General features: G+C 36.3%; 1 protein-coding gene across 24 annotated transcripts in view; it reads left to right on the top strand.

Annotated features, from left to right (window-relative positions):
• Positions 1-12,720, top strand: part of MAGI2 (membrane associated guanylate kinase, WW and PDZ domain containing 2) — a 696,944-nt gene that overhangs the window by 613,920 nt on the left and 70,304 nt on the right. For 19 of the 24 annotated variants that reach the window (XM_077783658.2, XM_077783651.2, XM_077783650.2 and 16 more), the window contains one exon: positions 8,415-8,453. The exons of the other annotated variants lie outside the window; for them this stretch is intronic. In XM_077783658.2, the coding sequence (XP_077639784.2) occupies positions 8,415-8,453 (39 nt within the window). The remainder of the gene's footprint in view (positions 1-8,414; positions 8,454-12,720) is intronic. 24 annotated transcript variants of the gene reach the window in all.

Here is a 12,720-nt window from a genome sequence, read left to right as displayed (position 1 = left end):
TTAAGGCCTAGACTAGTATATAAATAAATAAAAACATTTGCTTGAACTGCAATATTATTCCCCAAAGTGATAGAATTGGGTATATGATAAATCAAAAGGAAAATAATCCATTCCATAGTTAGAAATTATTTTATGTAGTTCAGAACCTCTACTGAAAAAAGTCTTGGCTTTGTATAGAGGTCTAACAAACAGAAAACCCTTTGCAAATAATCATTTCCCATATCAATTACTTTTAGAAGTTATGTAGTCTAACAAAAATCTTTCCACTCAACAGTCAGAACCATCTTCTGTAGTTAAAGTCATTAGGCCAAGAGTGCAGACTTCCTACATTGGAACAGATACCTTTGTGAGACAATTAAGAAAATATTATAAATGCCATATGGATATATGACATAAATATTTATATGGCATTTTCTTTCAGCCTGATCCCAAATCTACACTTGGTCCATGTGTGCCCTTCATGAAACTGTGGGAATATAGATCTGATGTCAACTACAAAGATTCACTTACCTGCCAGAAGTTTATATACTACATTACAGGATATATTACACCAATCAGTATTCATGGGTGCTTTCTTCAAGTTTTCTGAGTACTTCTTTGACCAGCATGAACTCTTGTCTTTTACTTATATGATCTACTGTGTTGTATATGCTTTACAATAGGAAGAGCATCTAAGCCTGTGTTTTAATGGTATAATTGCATTTGAGTTCTGTCCAAAAGGCAACTGGAAACTGCATGTGAGATGTTTTCAGCCAGCTGCCTAGAAAAACAAATAATTAAAAATAGTGAAGCTGCTAGGCCCACAATAAGAAAGAAATGAAAAGCAAGACTGCAGTAACTTTATCCTAGATTTTGATCAGTGTCCCATCTTTCAGCTAATCCTGGAAACTTAAATTTCTTATCTTCTTTCTCCACTATCCCCTCAACATTTTCTCTAAGATTTGATTCCACCAGTTTCCAACCAGGTCTTGTCTGCATTCATATCCCTTATTTATAAATAGCTGCCTCAGAAGATCTCTATTCTCCCTGACATTTTTTTTTTTCATGAATTCCATAAGTATACATTTTAGCAAATTTAATTTGTCAAGCCTTAGCACTACGTAGTTGTCCTGCTTCTTGAAGCTGGGAACAACAGGAAGGAAATCCATTACTGAGTCAAGTAATTCTCATCTAACTTGAGTATATAGGAGGGAGAGTTTCAAGACAACACTGTTTCCTACCATATGGCAGTGTCAGGTTGGTAATCTTTGGGAAGAACATGCCCTAAAAGTGCACAGGAAAAGTTCAACTATTTTGGTTTTTTAAGTACTTATCTCAAAGCAAGTTTGTCTTATCTCCTGGCAAGACCTTCTTTTCATCTTCATCTTCTAAAAATATAGCAGAGAACTGAACAATCATGATCTGGAAAATTCAAAAATAAAGAGATAGTGCTAAATTTTTGTTTCTCTCACTGTGAGACCGTGTTATTAAACAGTTGATTTTTGTACTTCTATAGCTCTGAATTTCTACAGAGCCTTTATCATAGGGTTTCCTCACAGTCAACACTCACCAAGGCCTCATAAAAGCCTCCTGCTTCCCAATCAGAGAGGGAGTGAAGCAAGTTATGAAAAACAAGGTAGTTCAGTGAGGAGCACAAGGAACATGACTCAAAGCAGAGCAAGAATTAGACCAATGTGTTGCCTCTAGCTCATCCCTACCTAATGGTAGCAAGAACAGGGTTGCAAGCAGGAAGTCTCAATGAGAAAGTATGATTTTCATTCTACAGAAATGTTTTTCTACCTAAGGAACTTGAAGAACCTGAAAGATCCTGTGTGATGGGAAGATTTCAGTTTGTAATGGTTACATATGAATTGCAAAGCACTACCACTTCTGTATGGGAAATAGTTCCATAGAGGCAATCAAATGATGCATTAGTACAAAAACAGAGTGCAACTCTATTTTGGAAGTCATAGTACCTTTAAAAATTATTTGTCATGAGTCAGCTGTTACCTGTCAGCTCTTCTGTCTTAGCTGTCACCCAGCTCTGCTGTCACCTATCACTTATGCTCAAAGCTCCAAGTAAATAAAAAAGGAGCATAAGGGGTTTCCACTGAGGAGACTACCACATCATCTAAACAACTGCTTAAGAGCAAAGGTGGGAAGTTGGTTCATGCTTTCTTTCTTTACTTTGCCTCTCTGGTTTGGTTTTGGGGTTTTTTTGTTTGTTTGTTTGTTTTGGTTTTGTTGGGGTTTTTTTGTTGTTGTTGTTTTGGATTTCAGGTATTTTTTGTTTACTCTCTTCCCCCATCTCTTTTTTTTTCTTCTGTATGATGAAGATACCTAACTTTCTGCTGTGATGTAATTTTCTCAACTGGATACTTTTTAATTTATTCTGTTCTACTATTAATACAAAGCAAAACCTTTCTCTCCTTTTTTCTTATGGAAACTATTCTATTGTAAGTAGCAGTGTGACTCTCCTAATGACCAGTTTAGGTACAGAAGGTAGAAAATGGAATATCAGATCAGGAATTTCCAATTAATGAAAAAATTATGACTTCATATGCACCAGATTATTACAGCTGTAACTGGAGCCCTTGAGTTATCATTAGGAGACCTCATTCACCTGAATTTTAATTTTTTTATTTCTAAATTCTCCTTATCATGTCTTATATTTTATATTGAACTCTGTTTATTGTAAATCCACAGTTTATAAAAACTTTGTTCAGACATCCCCATAGGCAGACATTAGTCAACTAGGAGTCACAAAGCTGTTGGGAATCATAATGCCATAATATTTCTCTAGTTATAATAGAAATTTGAGGTTATGTTCCTCTAAGGAAAGAGGCAAAATTTAACATTTTTTTATGTTGATTGGGTTACATTTGTCCTTCAGTTAGTGTGGTAGACAAGGCTGATTATGTGACACAGAAATGCCAGTAGGAAGAATGAGATAAGCCAGTGATAAGCTCTCATTAAAAGTGAAATCTGAACAATTACAGTTCTACCTTTAGCTGGAAGGACAAAGGTTACTTTCTTCAAAATCTCCCATGTTATTTTCTCCTCTGACAACAGTATTTTGAATTTCTCAAGTCCCTTTCAAATCTATCAGTTGTTTTATGCAATGCATTCTTTTTACTGATAGAGATTTTAAAAAATTGCAAAATAACAAAAAAGCAAAGTTCACCAACATCTGTGAAATACGTAAATCACAAATGTGTTTGAATAATTAGCCTCCACATAATAAGGTATATTCTTTGGCAGACTTACAGATACCTTTCTGTAAGGGTCACAGACAAACCTTTCAATTCATATTCACAGGCTACATTTCTTCTGGAACATCACTCCAGGTTTTCAGCACAGATATGCACTAAAGTAGGAAAGATTTGTCAGACAGCAGTATACCCATCCATAATGTGTAACCACAAAAATACAAGTCTTGCAGAAAAATACTAAGGAAATCAGAGTTTCCTAAATTTGATACTCATGGAATATAAAAAAAAAATATTATGTCTAGCACTGAATTCATGACCACCTGAGGGGCTTTATGGCATAGTCTACAGCTAAGCAGAATTTCCCTGCCAGTGCTTGATGGCTAAAGAGCTACGGTTAAAAATTAAAGAGTGAAAATATTGAAAATTGAAGGAAATTTATCACATAATTAGTACTACCACTTTTTTTCAGATAGTGTTTTCCTGACAAAAGAAAATTTGCCTCTAACATTTTTTCCTATTTTTACTCATTTTTAGCTTAAAAATAAACCGTATTTTAGTTACGGTGCTTTAACATATCTATGCATACACATCTGTGCACAGTTGCATATATATGCAGAAGTATGATAGCACTAAATACATAGTATTCTGAAGTATTATATAAAGGGGGTTTTGTATAGGTGAAGGGTTTGGGACTGTAAACTAAAAATTCAGGTTCTACTTTTAAATCTTCTGTGCACTCAGTTTACCATATCCTTCAATATTTCTGTTCACCAGTTAGTGCCCTTTATGTCAGTAAGTCATGCCTGCCTTCACTTAGTAAATAAAAGTATTGGGAAATTGCTAGGTAAGGATTATTATCATCAAACGACTTCTTGAACTAGAGTGTGAACCACTGAGGTGTAGGAAGGGAATTTCTCAAAGCAATTTCCAAACAGTCTATGTTGGTGTTTTCTTTGCGTCTATTGCTGCCCTAAGCAACAGCTTGGAGATGGTCTAAGAACTTATATTATTAAATTAATATAACCCTTTTTAATAAAAGATGATATACAATAAAAGGAGATGAAAGTTAGCAGACTAATGGCAAATGGTTTTGTATTGTTCATTACTGCAGCAAGAATTACTCACCATGACAAAATGGATTTGTTGCTTATATGATCTGACAGTGAAACCAAAAGCACTTTTAAATGGAATTATGAGTGTATAATCATCAGAGTACTATGGATATAAAATGATTTGATTGCTGAATTGCAAAGTAGGTCCCTAATGACCTCTGCTAATATGAAGTGTCAGTTTTACAGCTGATGGTGGTGTTGAAGATGCAGTATTTCTTTCTCTTTAACAATTTACACTTTACAAAAAGGTATACAAATAGATTTTGATCTGCAAAGTACTTAAGAGTCAAGGTAAAAATTTAAGAGAACTGACTTGTAGGCATAGGGGAGTGGGCCACAGGTGCATGACACAAGTGTGTGCTGCATTGCCTATGAGCTGTGGCAAACTGCTGCTTGTACAGCTTTGGAAAGGACATTGCAGCATAATCACACTCATTCTCACTTGTGAAACTCCTATTTACTTGAAGCGTGGCTAGTACTGAGTTGCTGAAATACAGATGTTCCCTTGTGCTAGTTTTGTTCCATGTATTTAGCATTCAGCAAAGACTGATCCAGAAAACAGCAGAATATAGAAAAAATATTATCAAATATCAGCATAATTCTTTTTCCAGAGAATACCAATGGCTCCACTGGTGTAAATAAAAATACCCTTGTGTCATGCTGTGGGTGAATTTGGCTCCTGTGGCTGTATCTTGGCAGCAAAGAATCCTGCTATTTTCACCATTGATTTCATATAAATCAGGATTATGTCCCAGGTCTTGTTTATTGCTTGCCTGCTTTCACAAATATTTTACAGTTTTCAGTTTAAAATGAATGAGTGAAAATGAAATAAATCTATTAGGGTAGTTTATTTTAGACTAAACAAGAAGGCAGGTATGCAAGATTTTTACTGTTCTGTCTTCTAATAGCAAAGTTAATCTTGACTTTGCATTCATCGACTATGCATAGATTCATAGAATGATTGCCATAGAATGGTTTGGGTTGGAAGGAATCTACTTTCAACCCCCAGATCTGCATCCCCATTCTCCAGAGTACAGGGAGTCATCACCATGGTGGAGATTTATTTTAATATATACAAACAGCAGTTCAGAAGATTTCTTAGTTTTACTTTCCTGATTCTTGTTTCTAGGACAGGTTAGCTGAACTAATAAATTAAATCAGTGAATTTAACAAGTATTTTATAATACCTTCAAGCGCTACTTTGGAAGCACTTCATTCCTATTTCACATGAAAGATTACAAATACTCATGGCAATGCAGCTGCAGAAGTTCAACCAAAAAGGCATCATAGGGAGAATGCAGAAATCTTATGTCATCATTTTAAAACTTTCAGCATTATGAATGCCTCTTCCTGGTGCCAGTGTTGGGTAGACTTGTCTCTTTGCCCTGACCTCTCCAAAATTTCATTCTTCTATCTCATTTCCTATGAGGTGGAGGCAGGATATCTAACATATTAAAATGAAAAGTTGCAAATTGCCTTGTGTAAAGATAGTTTCCTATAAACCTAATTGACAGGTTTCTGTATAACAAAGATCTTTGTTTCTATAAAACAAAGTATTCTGGTAAAAGTGCCAGCTCAATTTATCCTTAGCAGATAGAAGGCACCAGGATGTGCACAAATGACATGCATTCTGTCCAGCTGAGGACCAGGCCCAGCAGTGCTTCCTCTGCTGTTGGAAGTTGCTTTTCTGTAGGGTCTCTGAGAACAGAATTAGGTGAGTTTTGAAAAAAAACTACCTATGCCTGCATTTGACAGATGGAGACAGTGCTAATTCAGTCCCTTCCCCTCTGTTAAAGGTTCTTTGAAGTTTTCTAGTATTTGCTAACAGTTTGCTTGTCAAATGAGCACAGCTATTTAGAGGATATATTTGCTTTCCAAAGTGTCAGTGACACTATCACAATTACATGTACTGCACAGAGATCCATACTGCTGACAGCAGATTCTTCTTAATATGAACATTGCTTTGCTAAGGTTACCAAAACCACAAATCTGCACCTAGGTTTATCTTTCTGGTGATCAGACACTTAAAAACTTTAGGACTTGGCTCAGCATCTTCAGCATAGCACAGTTCCTATTTTCATGTGTGTGAATTCCTAAACTACAGTGGAAACACATGCTAGGTTGATTACAAGATGATTAGCACTGTGATAATCTACATGAAGTTCTGCAAGGCAAAGGAACAAAAGCCATATCGGACTTCATGAGGTTAGCTTTGAAGGAAACCACCTCATTGACAGGCACTTTGGCTTGACCACAAATAAGTTCCCAAAAAAGGACACTGCTAACTTACTTAAAATATGTGGCTGTCTGTCTCAACACAGCAAGTTGTTCCCTAATTGGTCACAGTTTGAGAATGGTGATGATTCCTTCACTTTGCTGCTTGAGGACAGTTCTGGGTGATATTAGAGTGACTGCAAGTAGAAAGGGAAACAGAATGAACCAATCTTACAGCAGCTCCAAAGAGCAATTCTAGCTGAGTGACCAAGAGAAAAAGCTTGTGTACCTTCAAACCTAAAAGTTTATTAAGACTATCAAGATGAAATTGCTTTCTCTACATTGAAATCATTTTGTCTCTTTTAAGAGTTCTATTAAAATCTTGAAAGCCTCTGAATAAAAAAAATCATTTCTCCAAGTTTGCAGTGGATCAGCATCAGTTTCAAAGGTTTTGGTTTTCAAGAGCTGTGCTGGTGCAATATTTTACATTTAGATAACATGTCTCCCAAATCACTGTACAAAATCTATAGTGCATGAAGTAATTGTCTCCTTTAACCATCAACGTAAAGGCATGCAGCCACCTATGAAGTCAAACAGCATTGCCCACATAACACAACTCAACATAGACAGTAAACAGAAATGCAACAGGAGCACCAAATCCAAACTGATGTCCCCTTGACCTGGATTTAGACAGGTCAAGGCTGTTATCTAAACATCCTTATCAAAAATTTTTAAGACATCTCCATTCTTGGGAGCTGCCTTTTGGAAGGTACCTTTGCCCTCCAACAACCAGTTCAGTTTTATCTCGAGAGCTCTAATTCACTCAGCTGCTGCCATTGCAGCCTATGCTGCCTTTAGGAGACAGTCCACCAGAAGGCAGGTGGCTTTAGTCTAAACTCTTTCAAAGTGGTACACAGCTTCCCACAGAAGAAATGCTGTTATTATGTCTTTTACCACACCCTTCTGTCTTAGGAAGATGGTATATACTCATAGGTTGCATCACTGTTCTACAAATGCTGTTGTGAAAGACCTTACCTCCTTTAGAGTATGAAACATGCATGGTATGATATTCATGTTTAGAGTCACATAAAGGGGATACCTGATTTGGCCTTTTGCTGTGTGTAGGCCAGTAGAAATCCCCTTTGGCTTGGAATGTTTTGCAATTTACTCTGGGTGCTGCCAAAATAATAAAACAGAAATTCTTGTTCAGAATATTTCAAAATTAGCAAAAGAACCATGACTGAATTCAGCTATGGACTCATCCAGATTCCTCTAATGCAAGCAAAGCAGTTTTATATGAGAACAAGACAGTTAATTGCTGCACTTCATATAGTGAAATACAAATACTTTGAAACTACCTGCATATAAAGTATGTTAAAGGGATTTACATTCATTTCCCTTCATCTACAATCAGTTGTTCTTATTGGCAACATACATCCCTCTGGAAAAATCTTCCTCATCTGGATGATAAAAGAGACTGCAGTGGAGTTGTATGAAAGCAGGGGTCAAGCCACCTGAAGTCAAGTCATCCAAACACACCATTAAACTTTCCCTTTTATTGCTGTACTTGAATAAGCACAAATATTGTCACTATTTTTCACAGTTTAAACAAACTAAAAGTTTTATCTTCATCAGAACATACATTGTGTTAGAGAAACATTGCGACGTCACCATCTTTTTCCCTTTGCACAGAAATGGCCAGGGAGGTCTCAGTCTAGCAGGAATATGTACATGTACCACATGGAGAGTAAAAAAGGAGGGGAGGAGAAAACAACATTTCAAGAAAAAATAGAAAATGCATTTTAATAATTCAAAACAGAGCAGAGAAATTGATGCTGCATCTTATAAATAACTTGAGAAATGTATTTCACCTTTAATTCCCCATTTTCCTATTCAGAACAAGTGCTGCCCAGGACTGGTTTTCGAGCGGATTCCTCTGGCAAGTATTCTTCAGCCTTTGTTTTCTGTAAACTAGTTGTCCTTCATTTTATGTTTTAGCTATTCTTCTTTTTTTAATCATTTCTCAAGATGATGGACAGTCATGACTGCCCAGTCACCATTTTGTTGTGTATGATCTTTGTGGGGTTGTAGAATGCTTATGCCAAATCTTCTTATGATAGATTTGCATTTTGAGCAAGGAAAGGTATTTCTTTTTCCTCAGACAATTTTTGTTTACATTTTACTGTGTTTTGTGTGTACTTTCATATTAGTGTTCACTCTTTAGCATAAAAGTGTATCTCTATAGCTCATGCCCAAATCTAAGCCAAATAATTTTTTATATCTGAATTTAATTCTGTCTTAATTCTATCACCAATTCCTTGCTCTCATACTTATATTTTGTGCTGTAAAAATTAAAAGAAAAAGCTTTCAAAATCAAGAGATTTTTGGGGTGTTTGAGTCAACACTGATCTTATAAAATGGCAATGGACTTTTTTAAAAAACAGCAATATTTGATTTCCCAGTGTTATCATGCAAAGTTAAAACAGGCATCCCATACCAAAAAAAAGGCTGTTTTGACAATCCTATCAAAGTTTTTTTAGTCCTACACAAGCTGGACAGAGATCCTAAATTAAATATAACACTGGACTGGTTTTGCATAACACAGTAGGGTTTATACATTGAAATACTCTGTCAGCATACCAGTTCTTTTTTCTTTTCTTTGATGATTTTCATACTGAATTTTTTATTTGCCAGCATTCCTCTCTATAAATATCAAGAGGGAATATGTATGCTTTTTTAAAAAGCAACTTGCATTGCAGAGCAGCAGATCCATGACTGTTTTCAAGCTTTTCACATCTTTCAAGAGTATCTGAAAATCAGATGAAGTTATTGTAGTTTTGTGTCGATCCCAATTTACAATTTATAATTACTTGTATGAAACAAAAATCTTCACCATCTTCAGCAAAGTAGTCCAAATTAGTTTTTCTTTTCAATAGGTAGCTGAATACACCCAGAAAGACTGTAAAATTATTACAGCAAAGCACTTCATCTTTCCTTTAATTGCAATATAGAAGAGATTTAATAAAATTTTATATCAACATTTACAGGATCATCCCAAATACCAGGTTTATTACTGTAAAATCACATAGCACTTGTTAAACTTGTCTCACACAGAAAATTAATTGAGCATTTTCAGGTGTATATTTTCTCAACTTTAAGAAACAGCTGCGTGCATGCATCTCAGTGTGTTGTCCATGCAGAGATTCAGATGAGTACAGTGCAGAAAGGCAGCTGGGGGTCGATAATCACATCTTCACCTCTGAGATCTCATATTGTTCAGTAACAATCTATTCTGGTACCATTACATTTAAAGTAAATCCCCCATCACCCAGGAACCAGAAAGAATTTCCCAATGCTCTTTACTGTCCTCACTGTGCAGCAATGATCAGATCACAGCTTGTCCAATACCATTCTCAAATTCATGGGGGAGTCAGCTGGTTTTATAGCCCAGCAAAGTGTATTGGTGTGATTTTTTTTTTCTTCCAGGCCAAATGAAACTGTTAAAAAAGTTTTCCTTCATACAAAAAGAAGAAAAAAGTGGTAAAACCATTGTAAAAAAAGATAAGTTACTATCAGACAAAGTTAAAGTTCTTTCTCTAATATAAATGTGCAGAGAGGCAAGGAAGGACAGGGAGCATTGTCATTCTGGCAGAGGGTACCCATATTACATGAGCAAAAATACTGACTTTAAGGTGAAACTCTCAGTAAAACTGGAAGGAGACAAGTCATTAAGGTACATTAAGCTGACTGGAAGGATAAGCAAACTGGAAAAGACAGTGTTAATTCAGTAGTGGCTTGTCTGCAAGTCTATTCATTACTTCTTACTTGGCATGAACCACAAGGTGCTAATCTATGTTAGCAAGAGAAAACAAAAAGACACATTTTCCATAATGAAGTTTTATTAACCAACAGTTTGTAGTATATTGCAAGGCACAGGAGTGTCATTTGCTGTAAGTACAGGTAATTTTCTCTGTATGATCAACTGAAAATCTGTTCCAGTAAGAAAACACAAAATTTACTCTATCTGAAAATCCTTTGTGAGGAACAAAAAGTACCAGAGTCCTGGAGAAGCAAGCACTAGAGGAATATCAGATGAAATGTAATCATTTAAATGGGTAAGAATACTTAATCAATGTATATTCAGGAATATTGAAACTGCTGCCACATAATCATAGGGGATTTTAGTAAATCTATCAAACATGCTCCTATGAAAAACCACAAATTAGTGAACAACTTACTTGTTTTTCAAAAACAAGAAAAAAAGGATCTCAGCAGCAGCAAGGCTTTAGAACATGTTTTTGATCAAAGACTAACTGAAAACAGTGCAAAGGGAGTTTAGCAAAAGTTGGTTGGACAGATTAACCTGGTAACTGATTTTTTTACACCAAACAAGTGGTATGTGCTTAATTAATCTATACTTTCCATTTTCCAAAATGCCAGTTATAATTGTAATGCTTCCATGTTAACCTGGAAAAGACAGTGCTTAGCATGAAATGTAAAGAGAAATGGCTAGAAAGCAGCTAAGCAATTCTACTAGAAGAATCTGGACTGAAATATTAATATGATTGGAGAGCCTTGCAATAGATCTTCTGTCTAATTTCATGCATCACTCAAGCACATAAACCAGGAGTAGAAGTCAGGTCCACTTTCAGAGATGTAAGTTCAGGAACCCATGGTGTAGCTGTCTCCAGAGCAGTGGAAAGATGATCAGTGCAGTCGTTTCACACCCACCATAAAAGCTGAAACAGCACGCAGGTTTGTGTACCAGTCACTGGAGATACTTTGATATTATACTTTGATACTTTGATATTACTGCAAGGTGGGTGACCTAGTGACAAAGGCCACAAACAAGCTCAGTTGCCAGGGTCTTCTTTGCCTGTGTCTTTACTGGTAAGGTCTGTGTGCTATTTGCTTGCAGAGTTTTCAATAACAGAAAGCTAGACTTGATCACCCAGGGATCCTTTCCAATGTTTTACTCCCCTAGTGGGATTGAAAAGAACATTATTTTTTAAAAGCAGTTTTCAGTGTCCTGTTGGCAGACAATGGTCTCCACAGAATTCCAAGTCTTTGAGAAGGAGCATTGTAGCCCACTCAATTGATCCAAAGGCTTCCAAACTGTGTTAGAACTCATAGGAAAGTATGCCCCTATACAGCATTTTTTAGCCTAAAGTTTTTCATGATCAAGCTGGTTTATCTATTCCACTCTAAATGGGGTAGAAAAACAGCATCTTTTAACAAATAAATAATGCCTCTGATTTTAGTCTGTTGCCAACACTGGTTTGGCTCAGCTTTGTCTATGTATCTGAGGGACATTTTCATCTCAGTTCGCCAGAGCAAGTATTCTTCACAACTTGACATTCTTTGATTTTCTTATTGTATTCCCAAATGTGTATATTCATTCACTTGTACACGATAAAGGCAGTGCTCGGGTTGTGACAGAGTGCTGGAGACAGTGCCTTTGAGTGTTAAACCTGGGTTACCAATGATGATCACACTGTGTCTATCTACAAAAGCATCTCCCTAGTGCTAAACCCTGTCCTTCTAGGCACAGCAAACCAGGTAAAGTACTGCTTTCATCTGAAATTCCTTTGCCTCTCACAACTTTTAAATGTTTTGCATTAAGCTAACATACTGTACACACACAGAATTCATTTGCTCCTTAGTGTTGAGACACATCAAATAAATGGAAAAAGATGGTATAATAAGCTGCTTGGTTCTGTTTGGGTTTGTCTTCTCAATATATGAAAAGAAACTTGGTAGGCAAAGGTAATACTTTTCTTTTACCAATTGAAACATTTGTGATTCAGTCTCACTTTCAGCAATACCGATTGTTGAAATAATGCACTGTGCTGCTGTTTACAGAGGATTTTTTATTGCACAGTCATAGTATAGAGCCAGTGCATGTCGTTCTACATGTGTCTTTGCAATAATACCTGAAACAAATCAGGCTTTAATCCCACACTACACATGGCACTTGCCAAATTCCACAGTTTATGAGGTGCCCCCTGATAACTCTGAGGGGAGATCTGTAAGTGACAGCTGCTGAGGTACCATATTTCAGCCATCTGTAATTCCTCCCATCCTAAGGGAACAAGGCACAACTGGAGACACTTATGAGCAGTTTGCTGAAATAAACTTTGTCATCCCTTTTTTCTGTTTGGGTCAGCAGCAAGCTGACACTGACCAAAAGCTTTTGTGTCACA

The sequence above is a fragment of the Lonchura striata genome, chromosome 1A (genome assembly GCF_050655825.1).
Source record: "Lonchura striata isolate lonStrDom1 chromosome 1A, ASM5065582v1, whole genome shotgun sequence".
Lineage (NCBI taxonomy): Eukaryota > Metazoa > Chordata > Aves > Passeriformes > Estrildidae > Lonchura > Lonchura striata.
This window is presented reverse-complemented; position numbering and strand designations above follow the sequence as displayed.